Consider the following 23,846-nt stretch of genomic DNA (forward strand, 5'->3'; position numbering starts at 1 on the left):
AATATATTCTATTGTGAATAGGATATTTTGTAAATTTAGATACTTTTATTTAAGTTCAGGAATGTATATTACTTTAGAAGTTTCATTGCTTTCTATTTCACGTTTAGGTCTATAATACATCTCACATGAATCTTTGCATCTGATGTGAGATGGGGGTCAGTGTCAATTTTTTCTCCATATAGTTATCCAGTTGGCCTAGCACCATTTACTGAAAAGGCTATATTACCACACTACCTTCCTCCCACAAATTGCAGTGGTTCCTCTGTCATAAATCAGATGACCATGTATGTGTAGATCTATTTCTGAGCCAATACTTTCTTCATTTCTGCAACTATGTAATGAACAAATCTTAATATCTGCTAGTGTAAGTTGTTCACTTTTATTCTTCTTCAAGTTTGCCTTGGCTATTCCAGGTCTTTGAATGTCTAAATGTATTTTAGAATTAGAATCTCAATATGATACACGTAAAAACCACTGATATTTCTAATGGGTATTATTGAACCTATAAGTCAATTTAGGAAAACTTGCTATCTTTACAACATCGAATCTTCATGAAACAGGGCAAGTTCTTCCTTTTAATCAGATCATCTTAATTCCTCTTCTCAATGTAGTTTGCAATAGAGATGTCTTGTGTCTCTTTCCTTAGACCTGAGTTCTAAATATTTTGGCATTTTATTAGATTTATTCCTAAATACTAAACATTCTCGCTATTTTTAATTGTTTGCTGCTAGGTTATAAAAATAAAATTGATTTTTGTATATTGATGTTGTATCCAGCAATCTTGCTAAATTCACTTAATAGTTCTATTAATTTGCAGAGTCTTTTGAATTTATGTTTTGCATTTTGTATGTAATGATGTCATCTGCCAATAATGATGGTGTTGTTCTTTCTTCCCAATTTTTACACATCTTATTATTCTTTATAGCCTTGTTGCATTAGATGGGATCCCTAATACGTTGTTCAACAGAACTAAAGACAATGGACATCCTTGTCTTGCTCCTGAACTAAGAGGCAAGCAATCAATATTTTACCATTTAACACTGACTTATATAAATACATTCTATCAGACTTAGAATGTTATTTTTTATTTATAGATTAATAAACTTTTTAAAAATAATAAATGTTAAATTAAAATAATGCTTTTTCTGCATAAATTGAGACAATCATATAGGGTTTTTTTCATTTTTGTACTAATGTGGAAAATTACATTGACTGATGTGTAACACTTAAATCAACTTTATGAAACATTGACATTTATGGAACAAGCCCACTAGATCATGGCATAATTTGCTACTAATATATCGTTGGAATTCATTTGTTAATGTCTTTTTAGGATTATTTGTATATGTCTATATTTGTAAAAGAATTATCCAGCAATTTTCCATTTGTAATGTCATCATCAGGTTTTTATTTCAATGTTACATGGGACACACAAAATTAGTTGTGAAGTACTTCCTTTTCTATTTTTCTGAAAGAAGTTTTGCATAACTGATACTTTTCCTTTTTCAAATATTTAAAAGAATTCACCAGTGAAAGTACCTGGGCGTGGAGTTTTTATTGTTGTTCTTCATGCTGTTTCTTTCACAAAAAATTTTTTAAGATAGAGATTTTTTATTTTAAAAACAAACATAGAAAAATTCCATTTCTAACCCAGTGTTTGCATTACTAGGTATTTATCCAAGGGTACAAAATAGTGATTCGAAGAGGCACATGCACCACAATGTTTACAGCAGTTTGTTTATATATAACGGAATGTTTATAGCAGCACTATCCACAATAGCCAAAATATGGAAAGACCCCACACATCCATCAACTGATGAATGGATAAAGAAGATGTGGTCTATATACACAATGGAATATTATTCAGCCATCAAAAAGAATTAAATTTTGCCATTTGCAACAGTGTAGATGCAACTAGAATGTATTATGCTAAGCAAAATAAGTCAATCAGAGAAAGACAAACACCATATGATTTCACTCATATGTGGAATTTAAGAAATAAAACAGATGAACATATGGGGGGGAGGGAAACAAACCACAAGAGACTCTTAACACTAGAGAACAAAGGGAGGGGTAATGGAGGAAGGTGGGTGGGAGATGGGCTAGACGGATGATGGAGGGCACTTGTGATGAGCACCAGGTGTTGTATGTAGTGGTGAATCACTGAATTCTACTCATGAAACCAATATTGCACTCTATGGTGACTAACTAAAATTTAAATACATTTTAAAAAATTCCATTTCTGGTAACTGTCATATAAGTTCCTATCAGACTGACCCTCTTATAGATAACAATTTTAAACTCTGGAGAAAATACAACAAAAACACAATTACTTAAAAGTATTAGAGACAGAACGAAAGCAGCATATTTAAGAGGAAAGTTGATATTTAGAAGATGGGAATAATATATGGTATTTCACTACTTTTTTTACAGCCAAAATGCAGAGGAGGCTACAATTGGCACTTCAGATGGTGGCCAAACTCCAATAAAAAACTAGCAGAAGGAAGGAAATAATGAAGATTAGAACAGAAATAAATGATATAGAAACTAAAAAAAAAAACAAAAAAAAAAAAACAAAGAAAACAAACAAAAAAACCCCACAATATAACAGATCAATGACACTCGGAGCTGGTTCTTTGAAAAAAAATCAATAAAATTGATAAACCTTTAACCAGACTTATCAAGGAAAAAAGAGAGGACACAAATAAAATTACAAATGAGAGAGGTGAAATAGCAACTGACACCACAGAAAATAAAAACAACCATAAGAGAATATTATGAAAAACTATTTGCCAACATATTGGACAATCTAGAAGAAATAGATAAATTCCTAGAAACATATAAACTACTGAAACTGAAACAGGAAGAATTAGAAAATTTGAACAGACTGATAACCAGAAAAGAAACTGAGTCAGTAATCAAAGAACTCCCAACAAATAAAAGTCCAGGACCAGATGGCTTTATAGACAAATTCTACCAAACTTTTAAAGAATAATTAATACCTATTCTTAAACTATTCCAAAAAATAGGAAAGGAATGAAAAGTTCCAAATTCATTCTATGAGGTCAGCATTACCCGGATACCAAAATCAGATAAAGACACCACAAACACACACACACACACACACACACACACACACACACGCAAAAACCAAACAAAAAAAACAAAAAACAAAAAACTATTTACCATTATCTTTATGAACATAGATGAAAAAATACTCAAATTATTAGCAAACTGAATCCAACAACACATTAAAAATAATCCACCACAATCAAGTGGTATTTATTCCTGGGATACAGGGTGGCTCAATATTCACAAATTAATCAGTGTGATACATCACATCAATAGAAGAAAGAATAAGAACCATATGATCAATTCAATATATGCAAAAAAGCATTTGACAAAGTACAACATCTACACATGATAAAAACCCTCAACCACCAGGTTTAGAGGGAACACACCTCAACATAATAAATGTCATATATAAAAAACCCACAGCTAACATCACCCTCAATGGGGAAAAACTGAGAGCTTTTCCCCCAAGGTCAGAAACAAGACAGGGATGTCCACTCTCACCACTTTTATCCAACCTAGTACTGGAAATCCTAGCCACAACAATCTCACAACAAAAGGAAATAAAAGGCATTGGTAAAGAAGAAGCAAAACATTAGCTATTCATAGATGACATAATACTCTCTATAAAAAAACCCAAAAGACTCCATCAAAACAACTGCTAGAACTAATAAATGAATTCAGTAAAGTGCAGGATACAAAACCAATGTGCAGAAATCTGTTGCATTTCTATATACTAATCATGAAGTAGCAGAAAGAGAAATTAAGAAAACAATCCCATTTGCAATTGCACCCAAAATAATAAGATACCTAGGAATAAACCTAACCAAAGAGGTGAAAGTCCTGTACTCTGAAAATTATAAAACACTGATGAAAGAATTGAAGATGACATAAAGAAATGGAAAGACATTCCATTCTCATGGAGTGGAAGAATAAATATTGGTATAATGTCCATATGACCCAAAGCAATCTACACATTTAATTCAATCCCTATCAAAATACCAACAGCATTTTTCACAGAACTAGAATAAACAATCTTAAAGTCTGTATGGAAACAAAAAAGACCCCAAATAGCCAAAGCAAATTTGAAAAAAAAAAAAAAAAAAAGCAATGCTGCAGGCATCACAATTCTGAACTTCAAGTTATATTACAAAGCCATAGTCATCAAAACAGAATGGAACTAACACAAAAATAGAGACATAGATACATGGAACAGAATAAAAAATCCAGAAATAAACTCACAATTATATGGTCAATTAATCTTTGACAAAAGCAGGGAAGAATATGCAATGGGAAGAAGGCAGTATCTTCAACAAATAGTATTGGGAAAACTGGACAGCCATATGCAAAAGAATGAAACTGGACCATTTTTTATACCATACACAAAAATAAATTCAAAGTGGATTAAAGACCTAAATATGAGACCTGAAACCATAAAAATCCTAGAGGAGAATACAGGCAGTAACCTCTTTCACATTGGCCATAGCAACTGTTTTCTAGATAGGTCTCCTGAGGCATGGGAAACAAGGTAACAATAAACCATCAGGACTACATAAAAATTAAAAGCTTCTGCACAGTGAAGAAAACAATCAACAAAACTAAAAAGCAACCTATGGAATGGGAGACAATATTTGCAAATGACATATCCAATAAAGCGTTAGTATCCTACATATATAAAGAAATTATAAAACTCAACACCCAAAAAACAAATATTCTAATTGAAAATGGGCAGAGAGACATTTCTCCAAAGAAGACATAAATATTGCCAACAAACACATGAAAAGATGCCAATCATCACTTATTATCAGGGAAATGCAAATCAAAATTACAATAGGATATCACCACACACCTGTCAGAATGGTTAAAATCAACAACACAACAGGTGTTGGTGAAAATGTGGAGAAAAAGGAACCCTTGTGCACTATTAGTGGGAATGCAAACTGGTGCAGCCACTGGGGAAAACAGTGTGGAGGTTCCTCAAAAAGTTAAAAATAGGGGCACCTGGTTGGCTGTTGGTTAAGCATCTGACTTAGGCTTAGGGCATAATCTCATGGTTCATGAGTTCAAGCCCATGTCAGGTTCCATGCTGACAGTGCAGAGCCTGCTTGCGATTCTCTCTCTCTTTCTCTCTCTGTCCCTTCCCTGCTTGTGCTCTCTCTCTCTCTCTCTCTCTCTCTCTCTCAAAATAAATAAATAAACTTAAAAAAAAAAATAGAACTACCTTTAACCCAGCAATCGCATATTTACCCAAGGAATACAAGAACACTAATTCAAAGAGATACAAGCACCCCTATGTTTATAGCAGTATTGTTTACAATAGCCAAGATATGGAAGCAGTGCAAGTATCCATCAATTGATGACTGGATAAAGAAAAAATGGTATATATACACAATGAAATATTATTTACCTATAAAAAGGAATGAAATCTTGTCATTTGCAACAATGGGGATGGAGTTACAGAGTATAATGCTTACCAAAATAAATCAGTCAGAGGAAGACAAATACCATATGATTTCATTCATATATGGAATTTAAGAAACAAAACAAACAAGCAAAAAGAAAAAAAATAAGAGAGAGAAATCAAGAAACAGTCTCTTAATTATAGACAGCAAACTGATGGTTACCAGAGGGATGGGTTAAATAGGTGATGGGGATTAAAGAGTGCACTTGTGATGAGCACAGGGTGATGTATGGAATTACTAAAATCACCTGAAACTAATATAACACTTTATGTTAACTAACTAGAATTATAATAATAATTTCTCTCATCTAAAGACTCAGAGAACAGAATTCCTTGCTGGAAAATGAAGAGGAAATTCTAGAAAGGTCGATTCAAAAAAAGGGAGTCCTAAATTCTGGGTATATCCAAATATCTGGCTGAACCATAAAAAACGCATATATACAGAAGACTCAATGAAACCCAGATGAAGATAAAAGAACTTAACTGAGACTTAAGCTGTTGTCAAAGACACAGTATTCCAGTTTGAATACAGTGAAGTTTAATGTCTAATTAAAAAAAAAAAACAAACAGCACTCTTTAGAAGTATGTAAATGAATCTTGGGGCTCCTGGGTGGCTCAGTTGGTTGAGCATCCGACTTCAGCTGAGGTCATGATCTCGCCCCATATCGGGCTCTGTGCTGACAGCTTGGAGCCTGGAGCCTCCTTCAGATTCTGTATCTCCTTCTCTCTCTGCCCCCACTCCCCCACTCACTGTCTCTCTCTCTCTCTCAAAAATAAATAAACATTAAAAAAAATTTAAAGTATATTAACTGAATCTAAAATGTCCACTACATAACATTCATAATGTGCAGTGTACAACCCTAAGTCACTTAACATATGAAGAACCAAGAAAATACGACCCATTCTCAAAAGAAAAGATATTCAACAGAAATAAACCCTAAGATGATCCAGAAGTTGTATTTGGCAGATAACTATATTAAAGCAGCTATCAGAAGTATGCATAATGACATAAAGAAAAATAAGCTCAAGAAAGAAATAAGAACTATAAAAAACGAATCAAATGAAAATTCTAGAACTGAAAACATATAAAATTTTGAAAATGCACTGGATTGACTTGTTGATATATTTGAGATGAAAGAGAGAAATCTCAGTTAAATTGATAATAAAGATGTAGCAATGATCCAATCTGAAAAATAAAGAACTAGGTTTTTAAAATGAATAGACATATATAATATAAATGATGTATACATATTTATTATATATTAATTATATAATATAAAATGATCTAACATATATGTTTAAATAGAGTCCCAGAACATGAAAGAAAGACGGGACAGAAAACCCATATAAAAATAAATGGATGGAAGAAAGATACACGCAAAGTGTATTAGTTTATTTGCTTTTTAAATTTCTGCATAGCAAATTACCACAATCTTAGCAGCTTAAAACAATGCACGTTTCCTATCTCATGGTTTCTTTAAATCATAAGTCCAGGCAGGCTCGACTGGATTCTTTGTTCAGGGTCTCACAAGGCCAAAATCAAGGTATCCAGGGTAGGGTCTAATTGGGAGGCTCCAAGGGGAATCTGTTATCAAGCTTATGCAGGTGGTTGGCCACATTCAGTTTTTTGCAACTGTATGACAGAGGTCCCATATTCCTTCTGGTTGTCAACTGGAGGTCACTTTCAGCAACATGAGGCCTCCCTCAGATCCTTCCATGTGAGTCTCTTCATCTCAGCAATGGAGAAACCTCTTCACCGCAAAACCTCCTTATACTCCCAATCTCTCTGATTTCTGTGATCAGCCAGAGAAAGTTGTCTGCATCAATCAGCTCATGTTATTATATCAGGCCCACTCCAATAATCTCCTTTTTTCTATATAATATATCATATTCATGGGAATTATATCTCATCATATTCACAATCCTAAGGACCAGGACAATAAATCTTAGGAGACCATCCTGGGAATCTCTCTGACACAAAGTAAGTATAAGAAGGTTGTGGTGATTGTATCAAAATCTGATACAGTAGATTGTAGAGACAAAAAGATAAGTTTAATAATGATAATAGAGTAAATTTTTAAAAAAGAAATAATAATTGTAAATGAATGTATACCCAATAACAGAGTTTCAAAACATATGAAGAAAAAATTGACAGAATTAAGGGGGAGAAATAGGCAAGACCAAAAGCATAGCTGGCAATTTTAATGCCCCTCTCTCATAAAACAATAAAATAATTTGAAAAAATTCAATAAGATATAGAAAACTGAACAACACCTGGGCACCTGGATGGCTCAGTTGGTTGAGTGTCTGACTCCTGATTTCAGCTCAGGTCATGATCCCAAAGTCATGGGATTGAGCCCTACTTTGGGCTCTGCACTGAGCATGCAGCCTGCTTAAAATTCTCTCCCTCCCTCTCTGCCCCTCTCCCCCACTCATGCTCTCTCTCTTAAAATAGTAAATAAATAAATAAATAAATAAATAAATAAATAAATAACTGAACAACACAATTAACACTTGGACCTAATGGATGCTTAGAGAGTACCACTCCTAATAACATCAAAATACACATAATTTTATTTTTTTAATGTTTATTCATTTTTGAGAGACAGAGAGACAGAGAGTGCCAGTGAGGGAGAGGCAGACAGAAGGGGATACAGGATCCAAAGTGGGTTCTCTGCTGACAGCAGTCAGTCCAATTCAAAGCTCAAACTCATGAACTACGAAACTATGAAGTGAGCTGAAGTCAGATGCTTAACCAACTGAGCCACCAGGAACCCCAAATTACACATAATTTTAAAGGGTACAGAGTATATTAACCAAGCTAGACAATACGTTAGGCCATAAAACAAGTTCAAATGTAAGAGGATTATAATCATATATTCATATTTCTCATGACAAGAGAATTAAAGTAAAAATAAAAAGAAAGATACATCACATTAACAAGATAAAGGATAAAAACCATATAACCATCTCAATAAATGCACATAAAGCATTTAACAAAGTACAAGAAACATCCATTTATGATAGAAACTCTCAACAAAGTAACTTTAGAGGGAACATATATCAATATAGTAAAGGCCATATATGAAAATCCACAGCTAACATCATATGAATGGTGAAAAGCTGAGAGCTTTTCCTTTGAGATCAAGAACAAGACAGGATGTCCACTATCACCACTTTTATTCAACATAGTACTAGAAATCCTAGCCATAGAAATTAGACAAGAAAATGGAATGTGGTTTTTTTTTTTGCGAGCGGAAGATGGCAGCGTAGGAGGACGCTGGGCTCACTGCATGTCCTGCTGATCACTTAGATTCCACCTACACCTGCCTAACTAACCCAGAAAACCACCAGAAAACTAGCAGAATGGAGTCTCCGGAGCCAAGCTCAGACGAGAGGCCCACGGAAAAGGATAGGAAGGGTGGCGAAGCGGTGCGTGCTACACAGACTGGCGGGAGGGAGCTGGGGCGGAGGGGCGGCCTGCCGGCCAAACAGAGCCCGCGAGTCTGGCTGGCAAAAGCGGAGGGGCCGGACGGACTGTGTTCCGACAGCAAGCGCGACTTAGCGTCTGGGAGGTCATAAGTTAACAGCTCTGCTCAGAAAGCGGGAAGGCTGGAGGACAAAGGGAGGGAGAGCTGCTGGGCCCCCGGACGGCAGAGCTCAGCTTGGCGGGGAACAAAGGCGCTCGCCAGCGCCATCTCCCCCGCCCATCCCCCAGCCAAAATCCCAAAGAGAACCAGTTCCTGCCAGGGAACTTGCTCACTCCGCACACACACCCAACTCTGTGCTTCTGCGGAGCCAAACCTCCGGCAGTGGATCTGACTCCCTCCCGCTGCCACAGGGCCCCTCCTGAAGTGGATCACCTAAGGAGAAGTGAGCTAAGCCTGCCCCTCCTGCCCCCGTGTACCTTGCCTACCCACCCCAGCTAATACGCCAGATCCCCAGCACCACAAGCCTGGCAGTGTGCAAGTAGCCCAGACGGGCCACGCCACCCCACAGTGAATCCCGCCCCTAGGAGAGGGGAAGAGAAGGCACACACCATCTGACTGTGGCCCCAGCGGTGGGCTGGGGGCAGACATCAGGTTGGACTGAGGCCCCGCCCACCAACTCCAGTTATACACCACAACACAGGGGAAGTGCCCTGCAGGTCCTCACCACTCCAGGGACTATCCAAAATAACCAAACGGAAGAATTCCCCTCAAAAGATTCTCCAGGAAATAACAACAGCTAATGAACTGATCAAAAAGGATTTAAATAATATAACAGAAAGTGAATTTAGAATAATAGTCATAAAATTAATCACTGGGCTTGAAAACAGTATACAGGACAGCAGAGAATCTCTTGCCACAGAGATCAAGGGACTAAGGAACAGTCACGAGGAGCTGAAAAACGCTTTAAACGAAATGCAAAACAAAATGGAAACCACGACGGCTCGGATTGAAGAGGCAGAGGAGAGAATAGGTGAACTAGAAGATAAAGTTATGGAGAAAGAGGAAGCTGAAAGAAAGAGAGATAAAAAAATCCAGGAGTATGAGGGGAAAATTAGAGAACTAAGTGATACACTAAAAAGAAATAATATATGCATAATTGGTATCCCAGAGGAGGAAGAGAGAGGGAAAGGTGCTGAAGGGGTACTTGAAGAAATTATAGCTGAGAACTTCCCTGAACTGGGGAAGGAAAAAGGCATTGAAATCCAAGAGGCACAGAGAACTCCCTTCAGACGTAACTTGAATCGATCTTCTGCACGACATATCATAGTGAAACTGGCAAAATACAAGGATAAAGAGAAAATTCTGAAAGCAGCAAGGGATAAACGTGCCCTCACATATAAAGGGAGACCTATAAGACTCGTGACTGATCTCTCCTTTGAAACTTGGCAGGCCAGAAAGGCTTGGCACGATATCTTCAGTGTGCTAAACAGAAAAAATATGCAGCCGAGAATCCTTTATCCAGCAAGTCTGTCATTTAGAATAGAAGGAGAGATAAAGGTCTTCCCAAACAAACAAAAACTGAAGGAATTGGTCACCACGAAACCAGCCCTACAAGAGATCCTAAGGGGGATCCTGTGAGACAAAGTACCAGAGACATCACTACAAGCATAAAACATACAGACATCACAATGACTCTAAACCCATATCTTTCTATAATAACACTGAATGTAAATGGATTAAATGCGCCAACCAAAAGACATAGGGTATCAGAATGGATAAAAAAACAAGACCCATCTATTTGCTGTCTACAAGAGACTCATTTGAGATCTGAGGACACCTTTAGATTGAGAGTGAGGGGATGGAGAACTATTTATCATGCTACTGGAAGCCAAAAGAAAGCTGGAGTAGCCATACTTATATCAGACAAACTAGACTTTAAATTAAAGGCTGTAACAAGAGATGAAGAAGGGCATTATATAATAATTACAGGGTCTATCCATCAGGAAGAGCTAACAATTATAAATGTCTATGCACCAAATACCGGAGCCCCCAGATATATAAAACAATTACTCATAAACATAAGCAACCTTATTGATAAGAATGTGGTCATTGCAGGGGACTTTAACACCCCACTTACAGAAATGGATAGATCATCTAGACACACGGTCAAGAAAGAAACAAGGGCCCTGAATGATACATTGGATCAGATGGACTTGACAGATATATTTAGAACTCTGCATCCCAAAGCAACAGAATATACTTTCTTCTCGAGTGCACATGGAACATTCTCCAAGATAGATCATATACTGGGTCACAAAACAGCCCTTCATAAGTTTACAAGAATTGAAATTATACCATGCATACTTTCAGACCACAATGCTATGAAGCTTGAAATCAACCACAGGAAAAAGTCTGGAAAACCTCCAAAAGCATGGAGGTTAAAGAACACCCTACTAACGAATGAGTGGGTCAACCAGGCAATTAGAGAAGAAATTAAAACATATATGGAAACAAACGAAAATGAAAATACAACAATCCAAACGCTTTGGGACGCAGCGAAGGCAGTCCTGAGAGGAAAATACATTGCAATCCAGGCCTATCTCAAGAAACAAGAAAAATCCCAAATACAAAATCTAACAGCACACCTAAAGGAAATAGAAGCAGAACAGCAAAGGCAGCCTAAACCCAGCAGAAGAAGAGAAATAATAAAGATCAGAGCAGAAATAAACAATATAGAATCTAAAAAAACTGTAGAGCAGATCAACGAAACCAAGAGTTGGTTTTTTGAAGAAATTAACAAAATTGACAAACCTCTAGCCAGGCTTGTCAAAAAGAAAAGGGAGATGACCCAAATAGATAAAATCATGAATGAAAATGGAATAATTACAACCAATCCCTCAGAGATACAGACAATTATCAGGGAATACTATGAAAAATTATATGCCAACAAATTGGACAACCTGGAAGAAATGGACAAATTCCTAAACACTCTTCCAAAACTCAATCAGGAGGAAATAGAAAGCTTGAACAGACCCATAACCAGCGAAGAAATTGAATCGGTTATCAAAAATCTCCCAACAAATAAGAGTCCAGGACCAGATGGCTTCCCAGGGGAGTTCTACCAGACGTTTAAAGCAGAGATAATACCTATCCTTCTCAAGCTATTCCAAGAAATAGAAAGGGAAGGAAAACTTCCAGACTCATTCTATGAAGCCAGTATTACTTTGATTCCTAAACCAGACAGAGACCCAGTAAAAAAAGAGAACTACAGGCCAATATCTCTGATGAATATGGATGCAAAAATTCTCAATAAGATACTAGCAAATCGAATTCAACAGCATATAAAAAGAATTATTCACCATGATCAAGTGGGATTCATTCCTGGGATGCAGGGCTGGTTCCACATTCGCAAATCGATCAACGTGATACATCACATTAACAAAAAAAAAGAGAAGAACCATATGATCCTGTCAATCGATGCAGAAAAGGCCTTTGACAAAATCCAGCACCCTTTCTTAATAAAAACCCTTGAGAAAGTCGGGATAGAAGGAACATACTTAAAGATCATAAAAGCCATTTATGAAAAGCCCACAGCTAACATCATCCTCAACGGGGAAAAACTGAGAGCTTTTTCCCTGAGATCAGGAACCCGACAGGGATGCCGACTCTCAGCGCTGTTGTTTAATATAGTGCTGGAAGTTCTAGCATCAGCAATCAGACAACAAAAGGAAATCAAAGGCATCAAAATTGGCAAAGATGAAGTCAAGCTTTCGCTTTTTGCAGATGACATGATATTATACATGGAAAATCCGACAGACTCCACCAAAAGTCTGCTAGAACTGATACATGAATTCAGCAAAGTCACAGGATACAAAATCAATGTACAGAAATCAGTTGCATTCTTATACACTAACAATGAAGCAACAGAAAGACAAATCAAGAAACTGATCCCATTCACAATTGCACCAAGAAGCATAAAATACCTAGGAATAAATCTAACCAAAGATGTAAAAGATCTGTATGCTGAAAACTATAGAAAGCTTATGCAGGTAATTGAAGAAGATATAAAGAAATGGAAAGACATTCCCTGCTCATGGATTGGAAGAATAAATATTGTCAAAATGTCAATACTACCCAAAGCTATCTACACATTCAATGCAATCCCAATCAAAATTGCACCAGCATTCTTCTCGAAACTAGAACAAGCAATCCTAAAATTCATATGGAACCATAAAAGGCCCCGAATAGCCAAAGTAATTTTGAAGAAGAAGACCAAAGCAGGAGGCATCACAATCCCAGACTTTAGCCTCTACTACAAAGCTGTCATCATCAAGACAGCATGGTATTGGCATAAAAACAGACACATAGACCAATGGAATAGAATAGAAACCCCAGAACTAGACCCACAAACGTATGGCCAACTCATTTTTGATAAAGCAGGAAAGAACATCCAATGGAAACAAGACAGTCTCTTTAACAAATGGTGCTGGGAGAACTGGACAGCAACATGCAGAAGGTTGAAACTAGACCACTTTCTCACACCATTCACAAAAATAAACTCAAAATGGATAAAGGACCTGAATGTGAGACAGGAAACCATCAAAACCTTAGAGGAGAAAGCAGGAAAAGACCTCTCTGACCTCAGCCGTAGCAATCTCTTACTCGGCATATCCCCAAAGGCAAGGGAATTAAAAGCAAAAGTGAATTACTGGGACCTTATGAAGATAAAAAGCTTCTGCACAGCAAAGGAAACAACCAACAAAACTAAAAGGCAACCAACGGAATGGGAAAAGATATTTGCAAATGACACATCGGACAAAGGGCTAGTATCCAAAATCTATAAAGAGCTCATCAAACTCCACACCTGAAAAACAAATAACCCAGTAAAGAAATGGGCAGAAAACATGAATAGACACTTCTCTAAAGAAGACATCCGGATGGCCAACAGGCACATGAAAAGATGTTCAAAGTCGCTCCTTATCAGGGAAATACAAATCAAAACCACACTCAGATACCACCTCACGCCAGTCAGAGTGGCCAAAATGAAGAAATCAGGAGACTATAGATGCTGGAGAGGATGTGGAGAAACAGGAACCCTCTTGCACTGTTGGTGGGAATGCAAATTGGTGCAGCCGCTCTGGAAAGCAGTGTGGAGGTTCCTCAGAAAATTAAAAATAGACCTACCCTATGACCCAGCAATAGCACTGCTAGGAATTTATCCAAGGGATACAGGAGTACTGTTGCATAGGGGCACTTGTACCCCAATGTTTATAGCAGCACTCTCAACAATAGCCAAATTATGGAAAGAGCCTAAATGTCCATCAACTGATGAATGGATAAAGAAATTGTGGTTTATATACACAATGGAATACTACGTGGCAATGAGAAAAAATGAAATATGGCCTTTTGTAGCAACATGGATGGAACTGGAGAGTGTGATGCTAAGTGAAATAAGCCATACAGAGAAAGACAGATACCATATGGTTTCACTCTTATGTGGATCCTGAGAAACGTAACAGAAACCCATGGGGGAGGGGAAGGAAAAAAAAAAAAAAAGAGGTTAGAGTGGGAGAGAGCCAAAGCATAAGAGACTGTTAAAAACTGAGAACAAACTGAGGGTTGATGGGGGGTGGGAGGGAGGGCAGGGTGGGTGATGGGTATTGAGGAGGGCACCTTTTGGGATGAGCACTGGGTGTTGTATGGAAACCAATTTGACAGTAAATTTCATATATTAAAAAAAAATAAAAATAAAAATAAAAATAAATTAAAAAAAATATCCTTAATGCTAGCAAACTCGATCCCGCAATATATAATATAAAAAAAAAAAAAAAAACCAAAAACACAATGACTTAGTCCCATTTATTCTAGTAATGCAATGTTGAATTAACATTAAAAATCAATGTGCTTCATCTTATTAAGAGAATGGAGAATACCCATATGATCATTCTCATAATGGTAAAGAAAGCATTTGATAAGATTAAACAGATATTCATGATTTTTTTAAAAAATTCCCAGAAAACTGATAACATAAATGCTTTTTTAAAAATTTTAAGGCATTTAACCAAAAAATAGTGAAATAGTGAATGTTTTATTTGAAATAGGAACAAAACAAGTCTGATGTCCAAGTGACCAGAGGGGGTTCCAGTCTAAGATGGCAACATAGGAGGCTCCTGAACTCTCCTTCTCCTAAGGACACACCAAACCTAAAGGTTCACATGGAAAAATTCTCTCTGAAAGAAATCCAGAAACTAAGCAACTCCCACACATCTAGCAAATGAGGAAAAACCCACATTAAAACAGATAGAAAAGGCTGAGACACACTCTCCATAAACCTTACCCCTGGCACAGCAACATACAAACAGGAAGGAACTCACAACTCCCACCTTCTCCTTGGGGAGTGAAGGATTTAGACCAAACACCTAGTGCCCCAGCTTTAAGACTCTCACCTGAGGGAGTTTTGATAGGTTATACTTTCATAATGTATTTTCAAGACCATGCATTACTTTAATTTCCATTGTGATTTTTTTTTCATTTACTAACAATCAACTTCTAAAAACTGGGGAGATTTTCTAATAATGCTTACAATATCAATTTCTAATTTCATTAACATGCTCCATGTTATTTCAGTCCTTTGAAAATTGTTATCTTAATCTATGGTCCAGCATAGGGTCTACTTTTATAAAGGTTCCATTGGCAATTGAAAAGAATGTGCATTCTGAATTAGTTGAATCTAGAGAGCTACACATACATTCTATGTTTTTCAGTTCAGTCAATTTTCTTAGTTCTATATATAAATATTCTGTATTCGTTGATTTTTCTGTCTTCTTCTTTATTCCATAACTGAAAGTGGCATGTTAAATCTCCACCTCTGGTTATAAAAGTGTTAATTCATCCTTCTAGTTTTGCCAACTTTTGCTTTATATATATATTTTTAATTTTGTTACTAGGTTCATACAAATTTAGGACTTTCGTATCTTCTGGTGGAATGGACATTAAAGATTATGTAATCTCTTACCTCAAAATGTATCCTATCTTATGTTAATATAGGTACATTAGCTTTTTGGAGTTAGTGCTAGAATTATATATTTTTTCTATTCTTTCTTTTTTTTAAAGTTTATTTATTTTGAGTGTGTGTGAGAGAGAGAGAGACAGCAGGGGAGGAGCAGAGAGAGAGAGAGGGAGAGAGAGAGAATCCCAAGCAGGCTCAACCCTATAAGCTCAGGGCCCAACACAAGGCTTGATCCCATGGAGCATAAGATCATGATCTGAGCTGAAATCAAGAGTGGGGTGCTTAACTGACTGAGCTACACAGGTATCCCCATCCTTTACTTTAATCTATTTTTCTGTCAACCTATTCTCAGTGTTTCTTATAAAGAGTAAACATTTGGGTTTCAAGGTTTGTTTGTTTTTTTATTTAGATTGATAATCTTATCCTTTAATTGGATTGCTTATTTTATTTACATTTAATGTAATTAAAAATACTTAAATTTATGCCTAAGATCTTGCTGTCTGTTTACTATGTTTTCCATTTTCTTTGTTCCTTCATTCTTCTTTTCTTGCATTCTTTTAGATGAATCATTAGCTTTTATTCTTTTTCTTCTCTTAGTTATGCATTCTTGTATTAGCTTACAACGCATATCCTTCACTTATTACATATCATCTTAACTAAGTACTTTTACTACTTCTCAAATAAAGTGAGGCACTCACAAGTATTTAACTCTGCTTAGAGCCTTCTCCCCTTTTCTTTACTGATTTCATATATCTTACTCCTAACACGTTATAAACCCTACAAGGCAATATTCTTGTTGTTGTTTTAAAGAATCAATAATGTGTTATCTTTACCCACACATGTATCTTTCCATTATATTTTATTGTTTTATTGCTTTATTCCTTCCTACAATTTCTGTCAAGGATTGCTTTTCTTTAGCATGAACTAACATTTTTGTACTGCAGGTGTGCTCATATTAAATTGTCTAATATCCTCCTTGTCTTAAATAGTCTTTTTATTTAGCCTTCAATTTTGAAGGGTATTTCCACAATTTATATGATTCTAGGTTGGTAGTTATGTCCTTTCAACTCTTTAAGGATGACAATCCATTGTCTTCTGGCTTTCGTATTATGTGTTGTAAAGCTGGTCATCAAGTTCACTATTGCCACTTTTTAGGGTAACATGTCTTTTTTTCCCTGCCTACTTTTCAGGTTTGTCTTTGATCTCCAGCAGTTTGACAAATTCAGCTTCTTTAATAGCTCATTATATGAATATATTTAAAACTATTTTATAAAGGTTTATCTAATTGTAATACCTGTAATCCTCAATGATCCCAAGAGATACGGAAAGAAAAATGTAGACTTTAAACCCAGTTAACCCCATTAACTCTTCTCAGCAAGATAATTCTTAACCATTTAGAGCAGTAATTCTGACTCTCATTTTTAAAAGACAATCTAAAAACATTGTGACACATGGAGAAATAATCCCCTTGAGAAAAAAGGATTTCTGAATCCTTTCAGTTATCAATGCTATCTTAAATCCCATCCTTAATTGTGTTTTAATGAAATACAAGGGCAAATATATACAGTTGATCCTCATTATTCACATTCTCTATTTTTTAATTTGATGACTTGCAAAAATTTACCTATCACCCCCAAATAAATATTCATATTTTCACTGTCACTTGTGAACATGTGCAGGTAGTAAGAAAATTGAGTCACCGAGCCTGCACATTCCCATTTGAGATAAAAATTTTCAGCTGAACTTTCACCTTGTTCCAATTCTGATACTGTAAACAAGTATCCTCTTCTTGGTTTATGTAATGCTAAATTTTTTGCATTTTTGTGCTTTACATTGGTGATTGTGCTGTTTAAAATGTTTTTCAGGGCACCAGTCAGTTAAACTTTGGGCTCTTGATTTCAGCTCAGGTCATGATCTCATGGAGAGATCCAGCCTGGAGTTAGGCCCTGCACTGGATGTGGAGCTTTCTTAAGATTCTCTCTCTCCCTCTGCCCCTCCTCCACTCATGCTCTCTCTCTCTCTCTTTCTAAAAATAAAATAAAATATAAAACAAAGTAAAATAAATTAAAATAAAATAAAAATGTTTTTCAAGCATAGTGCTTAAGTCCTTAATGCAAGAAGGCAATACTGAAACCAATGTGACAATAAATTTCATATTAAAGTTTTTTTTTTTTTTTTAAAGGCTATACTGTATGTATCTTATGGAGAAAATACATGTGTTAGATAAACTTCATTCAGGCATGAGTTCACTGTTGTTAGCTATGAGTTCAGTGTTCATACAATATATATTAAATAAAGTATCTTTAAACATAAATGCACATGAAACAAGGTTACATATTGAAGTTCACAGGAACCCAGTTCTGTGCTTCCGAGGAGGAGTGAGTCAGTATTCACTAAGTCAGTATTTGTAGTTATCTTACACAACATAACTACCATAAATAACAAGAATTGACTATAAATGGAAAAGTTTTGGGGGGACGGACTAAAATTGAATGTCAAGAGCATATGGGCATTTTTTAGACTTAAAACGCTCTCTAGTTATGAACTAGTGATTATGTTCAATCTGATGTTAACTGGAATTTTCAAAAATAGTTTATTAATAATATACCCCGCAAGAACAACTGGGTGATTTTCCAAAAAATAAAATGAAATTAAACTCCACTTGTAACTTATTTTTGGTAGAAGGGACTTTGTCTATTTAATTAATCCATTTCTCAACTGAAATATATTCACTCTCAAAATGGCAACAACCTCTCAGGCTTGCTATTCCTATCTTTCAGTCCTTATTCTCATAAACTGACATTTCTTAGAGGGGTATAAACGTCTATCACAACAGCCCATGAAGTAAAGGTAACTTTCTATACGGTCACATTAGGTAACATTCATTCTACATTATCTTGGCTCTTTTGAGGTAGTGTAGTGAGTAGGTTCAGGGAATGTACTCAAGCCAGACCTCTGACCTGGAATGTGGCTCTGCCACTTACCAGTTGTGGGATGTTGGACATACTACTTAAATCATGTGACCCTCTCCTTCTCTTGACTTAAGATGAAAGCTCTTAATATGTCTTAAATATCGACCTTTTCCACAGTCTTTCCAGATAAACTGCATCTCATTCAAAATCTTATAATAACTTTAGCAATTCCTTGGTAGTGGACACAACCCAAAAATACATGTGTGTGCATTTTTCTGGTGATATACTTATATACATGTTGCCTAGTTCAATTAGAAAAATTGCTACAAATAAGGGACTCACTCCTTCCTAACTTCCTCTGGTATTGGTACCATGCACAAGGTTCTGACCACATAACTAACTAGTGGTATCATCTTTTTAAAGATGGAATAATGTAACACAGACTCTTTATGCAAGTGGCTCCTACGTTTCACCTGACTTCCTGAACCACATTGGCCTTTGTGATTCTGGTCCCAAGCTCTATTCCTACAGTTAAGAGGAACATTACTTTAATGAAAATATGCCATTTACCTGCATCCATGGTACATATTATCTTGCATTAACAACCATCAGATTATTATTAAGTCAATTTATAGAAACTTAATAAAGATTCTGAATTTAACAAAGATAGATGGATAATCAGATGATAGGTATATATAGCAAACAATTAGGTAGGTAGGTACACAGACACAAACAGAAGGACAGACCATCCCAGTAAATGCTAAGGGAAAGGAAATACAACATAGAATAAGTCCTTAAAAAGGTGTATTGGATTTGTTACTCCAAAAGCCAAAGAAATTCATCTTATGCACGAATTCATCTTATGCATGCCTAAGTGCAGAATGGATGAAGCTTTATTTATCATGCCATGTTTGTTGAATGAATTCATTTTCTTGACTATACATTTCGTGCCATTGCTATGGATGCCAAAACTGTCCTTGAGTCTAAGGCACACACAGTCTAGCAGAAGATAAAATAAACTATAATACCATGTGTCAAGTGTTTTAAGTCATGGCATCAGACACTTGATTGCAGGAGGTTAATGGCTGATTGGAAGGTGAGAAAGTGAGTGTGGACTATTTTTTTCAAGATGTTTGGTGAGGAAAGGTATGAAACGGAGTGGCAGAATAAAGGGAAAACAAAATTTAAGTGGGATAAAGGAGATGGATCGGAGGCTTTATGGGAGAAGCTAACAAAAGGAATGATGGAAAAATTACAGAAAAAGAGAAATTTGTGGAGAGTGACATTGACACTATTTTATTTATCAAGTCCTAACTTAGTATTTTTAATCATTAGAAGAATCATTTCTAATAAAAATGCTGCTGGATTTTTATTGCTGCCATCACATTATGGAAATCTTTAGATAAAATTATAAAACTGTCCCAAGAATGCTTATAAAAATGTACACTTTAAATTAAAAATTTTAAGTTACCCAGAAAATATTTCAAAATGCAGGAAAAAAAATCAATGTAAGCATATTTATCACAGCATATTATATAAGAATGCATGTGAAACAAAGGTCCAGAAGAAATGTATTTGTTTGTTATAATTAACAAACACACATGATAAAATATTATGCAACCATTGAAACTGCTAACAAAAATTTTTATAATACTCTAACAAGCATTTTTACCATATTCAGTGTGGGAAGAGTACATACAGTGTGATTACAATTAAGTCAGATAGAGAGAAGACAGAGGGAGGGAGAGGGAGGTGGAGGGAGAAAGAAGGGAGGGAGAGGGAGGTGGAGGAGTGAAGGAGGAGGGGGAAGAAAAAGGAGGAGGAGAAGAAGAGTAAAGAAAATAGTACTATGGTAGCTACAAAATACACCAAAAATTTTAAGCAGTCATTTTTAGGTAGTCATCTTTGTAGTGGCAATATAGAAGGATCCCTACAGGCAATCTGAAATGATCTTCTTTTAGACCAATAGTTTAATAGCTTATCCTACCGCAGCTCTGAGATGATGAACAGGGGTTAGTCCCCATATTTTCCTAGATTTGTTTTTTCTAATAATCACTCTAGGAGAATGTTAATAGCTGTTGGACTCTAAAAATAATATTTTATTACATTAACTATGTACAGTTTTTTGTGTGTGTGCTAATCATACCTCAATAAAGTGATTTAAAAATAAACACTAAAGTAAATTACATAAATTTAAACAAATGCTTATTTTAAGCATTCTTATACTCTGGAATTGTAACATCAGAAACTGAGGCAACTCAATTACCTGCACTTGTTCTATCTCTTCCATAGGCAGCATGCTGTTACTTCCACAGCATGTGGAAGTATGCTTACTTCCACTAAGTATGTCCCTTAGTGACCAAATGGCTCCCTCTGCTTACCCTTAGTTTCTGGTCTCTCATCACTTAGTCTGTGAGGCACCAAAATAACACTGGTATGGTTCTGCTTCTTCCTAATGAATTCTTAACCAACTATTGCAAGGCTACCTGAGTCATTTACTTAGATTTTCTTAGATCAAACTTGGAAAAGAAATAAATCAGCTCAACTCATTTTTTAATGCCACCATATAGATTGCTGTTCATTCTATGCATCTGTGAGCCATATTCAAACACCTCTGGTCCAAGCAGTTATGGCAAAGAGGCCAAGGTCATATGTACAAAATACAATTATCTAGGTAGCTAGAAATATGTGGCATTGGCATGACAGGTATTCAGATGATTGGCTTATCCAACACAACATGGTCACTTAGGCAGCAGACGCTATGGATTCCTGAACTGGAACACTAGAAATTCTAAATCAAATAAGAAACCAACCACTAGGAGCACCTGGGTGGCTCAGTCGATTAAGCATCTGACTCTTGATTTCAGCTCAGGTCATGATCTCACACTTCATGAGATCAAGCCCCGTGCTGGGCTCTGCTCAGACAGCACAGAGCCTGTTTGGGATTCTCTCTCTCCACCTCTCTCTGCCCTTCCTCTACCAAAATAAATAATTAAACATGAAGGAAAGAAAGAAAGAAAGAAAGAAAGAAAGAAAGAAAGAAAGAAACAAACAAACAAACAAACATTCCACTACCCATTCCATCACTACTGTGAGGATAGTGAACTGACACAGGAAGTCACAGAAGAGTTCCTGGCGGAAACTCATTAAGTTTCCATAATTAGAGAGGATGAGAGCAGACAGTGGAAAAGATGAAAACTACTCTATTTCTACTACTATAGATCATTTAAGACCTGTTGGGCCAACTGAGTAATCCAAGACATACAGGTTTACTAGGTTATGGCAAGTCCCCTCCCTGATGCAGTGTTTAGTAGCACCAAAAATAAAGCTGGTTGCAGTCACACCGTGTCCCTGGACATGAAGCTAGGCTAAAGAGACGTTGTATAAAGAACTTTACCTGCATACTTTGACATCACCACATATTAGAAAAGAAAATACAGGAAAATAAAAGCCCCCCTAGATGGGAATATCTATGATCTATTTTCTCTGTACCTATTTCTGGCTCTAGAACTTCATTGTCCAGTACAGTACCCACTACCATGTGTGGCTATTTAAATTTAAATGTAATTAAATTAGATTAAATTAAAAATTTATGGATTTATATCCTGAGCAATGCCTACAAGGGAAGATTCCTCCCTAGGAGGCAGCTGCCTGTCAGCATGGGCTCAAGAATTTGTGAACAGCAAAACCCAACCTGGAAACGTGGTTGTGTTCATTAAGCCCACCTGCTCCTACCACAGAAGAATCCAAGAGCTCCTCAGTCAACTGTCTTCACAGAAGGATTTTTGGAATCTGTTGATAATCACAGCCACTAGTTACACAATCAAGATTCAAAATTATTTGCAACAGCTCACAAGAGCCAGAAAGGTACCTTGGGTCTTTATTGGTAAAGATTGTATAAGTGGATGCACTTATCTGACAGAAATGCATCACAGTGGGGAACTGTTGAAGCAGCTAAAGCAAATTAGAGGTCTACAATAAGTATAGAGCAGACCCCAGGCTGATATCCTCTATGAAAGCTGGATGGCATTGCAGATGATGACCACACTTCCTGGTGGATATATGTGGGGCTAATAGCCCCAGCAACTGTTTCCTTAAAATTCTGAAATATATTCACCAAAAAAAAAAGAGGGGTGTAATTTTTTGGGAAAAAATAGCTTTTGCTTTTTTTTGATTCAGTATTAAAACTGAGCCAACTTGCCCCAAACCACGGGTCTGAGAAGAGTGATGGACATCCTGAGATTCCTCTCGATTGGCCCTTCAGGTTCCAAAAGACCATGACAAGTTACAGCTTAGGATTCAGTCAGGGACCCAAAAGATGTCCTCTCTTTGACACGTGTTTCTTACGAACTGTTCTCTATATGCCAGGACTCCTCTAGCTCCAAGCCAGTGTTTTTCAACAAAGTTTATCCCAGACCCTCTGGGATGAATCTATAATTGGTTTTCTGCTACTGCTTGAAAGTTATTTTGTTGAGTCTGACTTTTTGGAATTTGCATTATGCAAACAATATGTATTTTCAATATGCTTTTTCAAGCTGCATGTGTTTCCCCAGTCATCATCCCCATCCCACCCCATCCTATCTTGAGAATCTCTGCTCTGAACCAGTGTTCTTAACCTTAACAATTGACAGATCTCATAGGAAATGTTCAACAGTTCTGTGAAAGGACTTGAGGACCCAATTTGAGAAACACCACGTAAGTTAAACATGTTTGGTCTTCACTTGGTGCCACAGGGATCAAGGGTGCAAGTGTAGCTGCTGTGGCACCTCTGTTATGCAAGATGGTTGTCCAGGTAATAAGTCTGTATTACCTTGTTCAGAATATGAACAGAAGTAAAAAATAAAATTTAAAGTGTTATCACAGAAAACTTGCAACCTCCTCCCCTAAGACTATCTCTGTGAAGTGGCCAAATTTGAGAAACACAGTCCTAAATGATTCTCTCTCTCCTTTTTCCCTCCACT

General features: G+C 36.4%; 1 protein-coding gene across 1 annotated transcript; it reads left to right on the plus strand.

Moving 5' to 3' along the window:
• The first annotated feature begins 22,497 nt into the window (after positions 1-22,497).
• On the plus strand, positions 22,498-22,866 carry LOC102971064 (glutaredoxin-1-like). Its single transcript, XM_042998522.1, has one exon. The coding sequence runs from the start codon at positions 22,498-22,500 to the stop codon at positions 22,864-22,866; it is 369 nt and encodes a 122-aa protein (XP_042854456.1).
• Positions 22,867-23,846: the final 980 nt, after the last annotated feature.

Source organism: Panthera tigris, chromosome A1 (genome assembly GCF_018350195.1).
Source record: "Panthera tigris isolate Pti1 chromosome A1, P.tigris_Pti1_mat1.1, whole genome shotgun sequence".
NCBI lineage: Eukaryota > Metazoa > Chordata > Mammalia > Carnivora > Felidae > Panthera > Panthera tigris.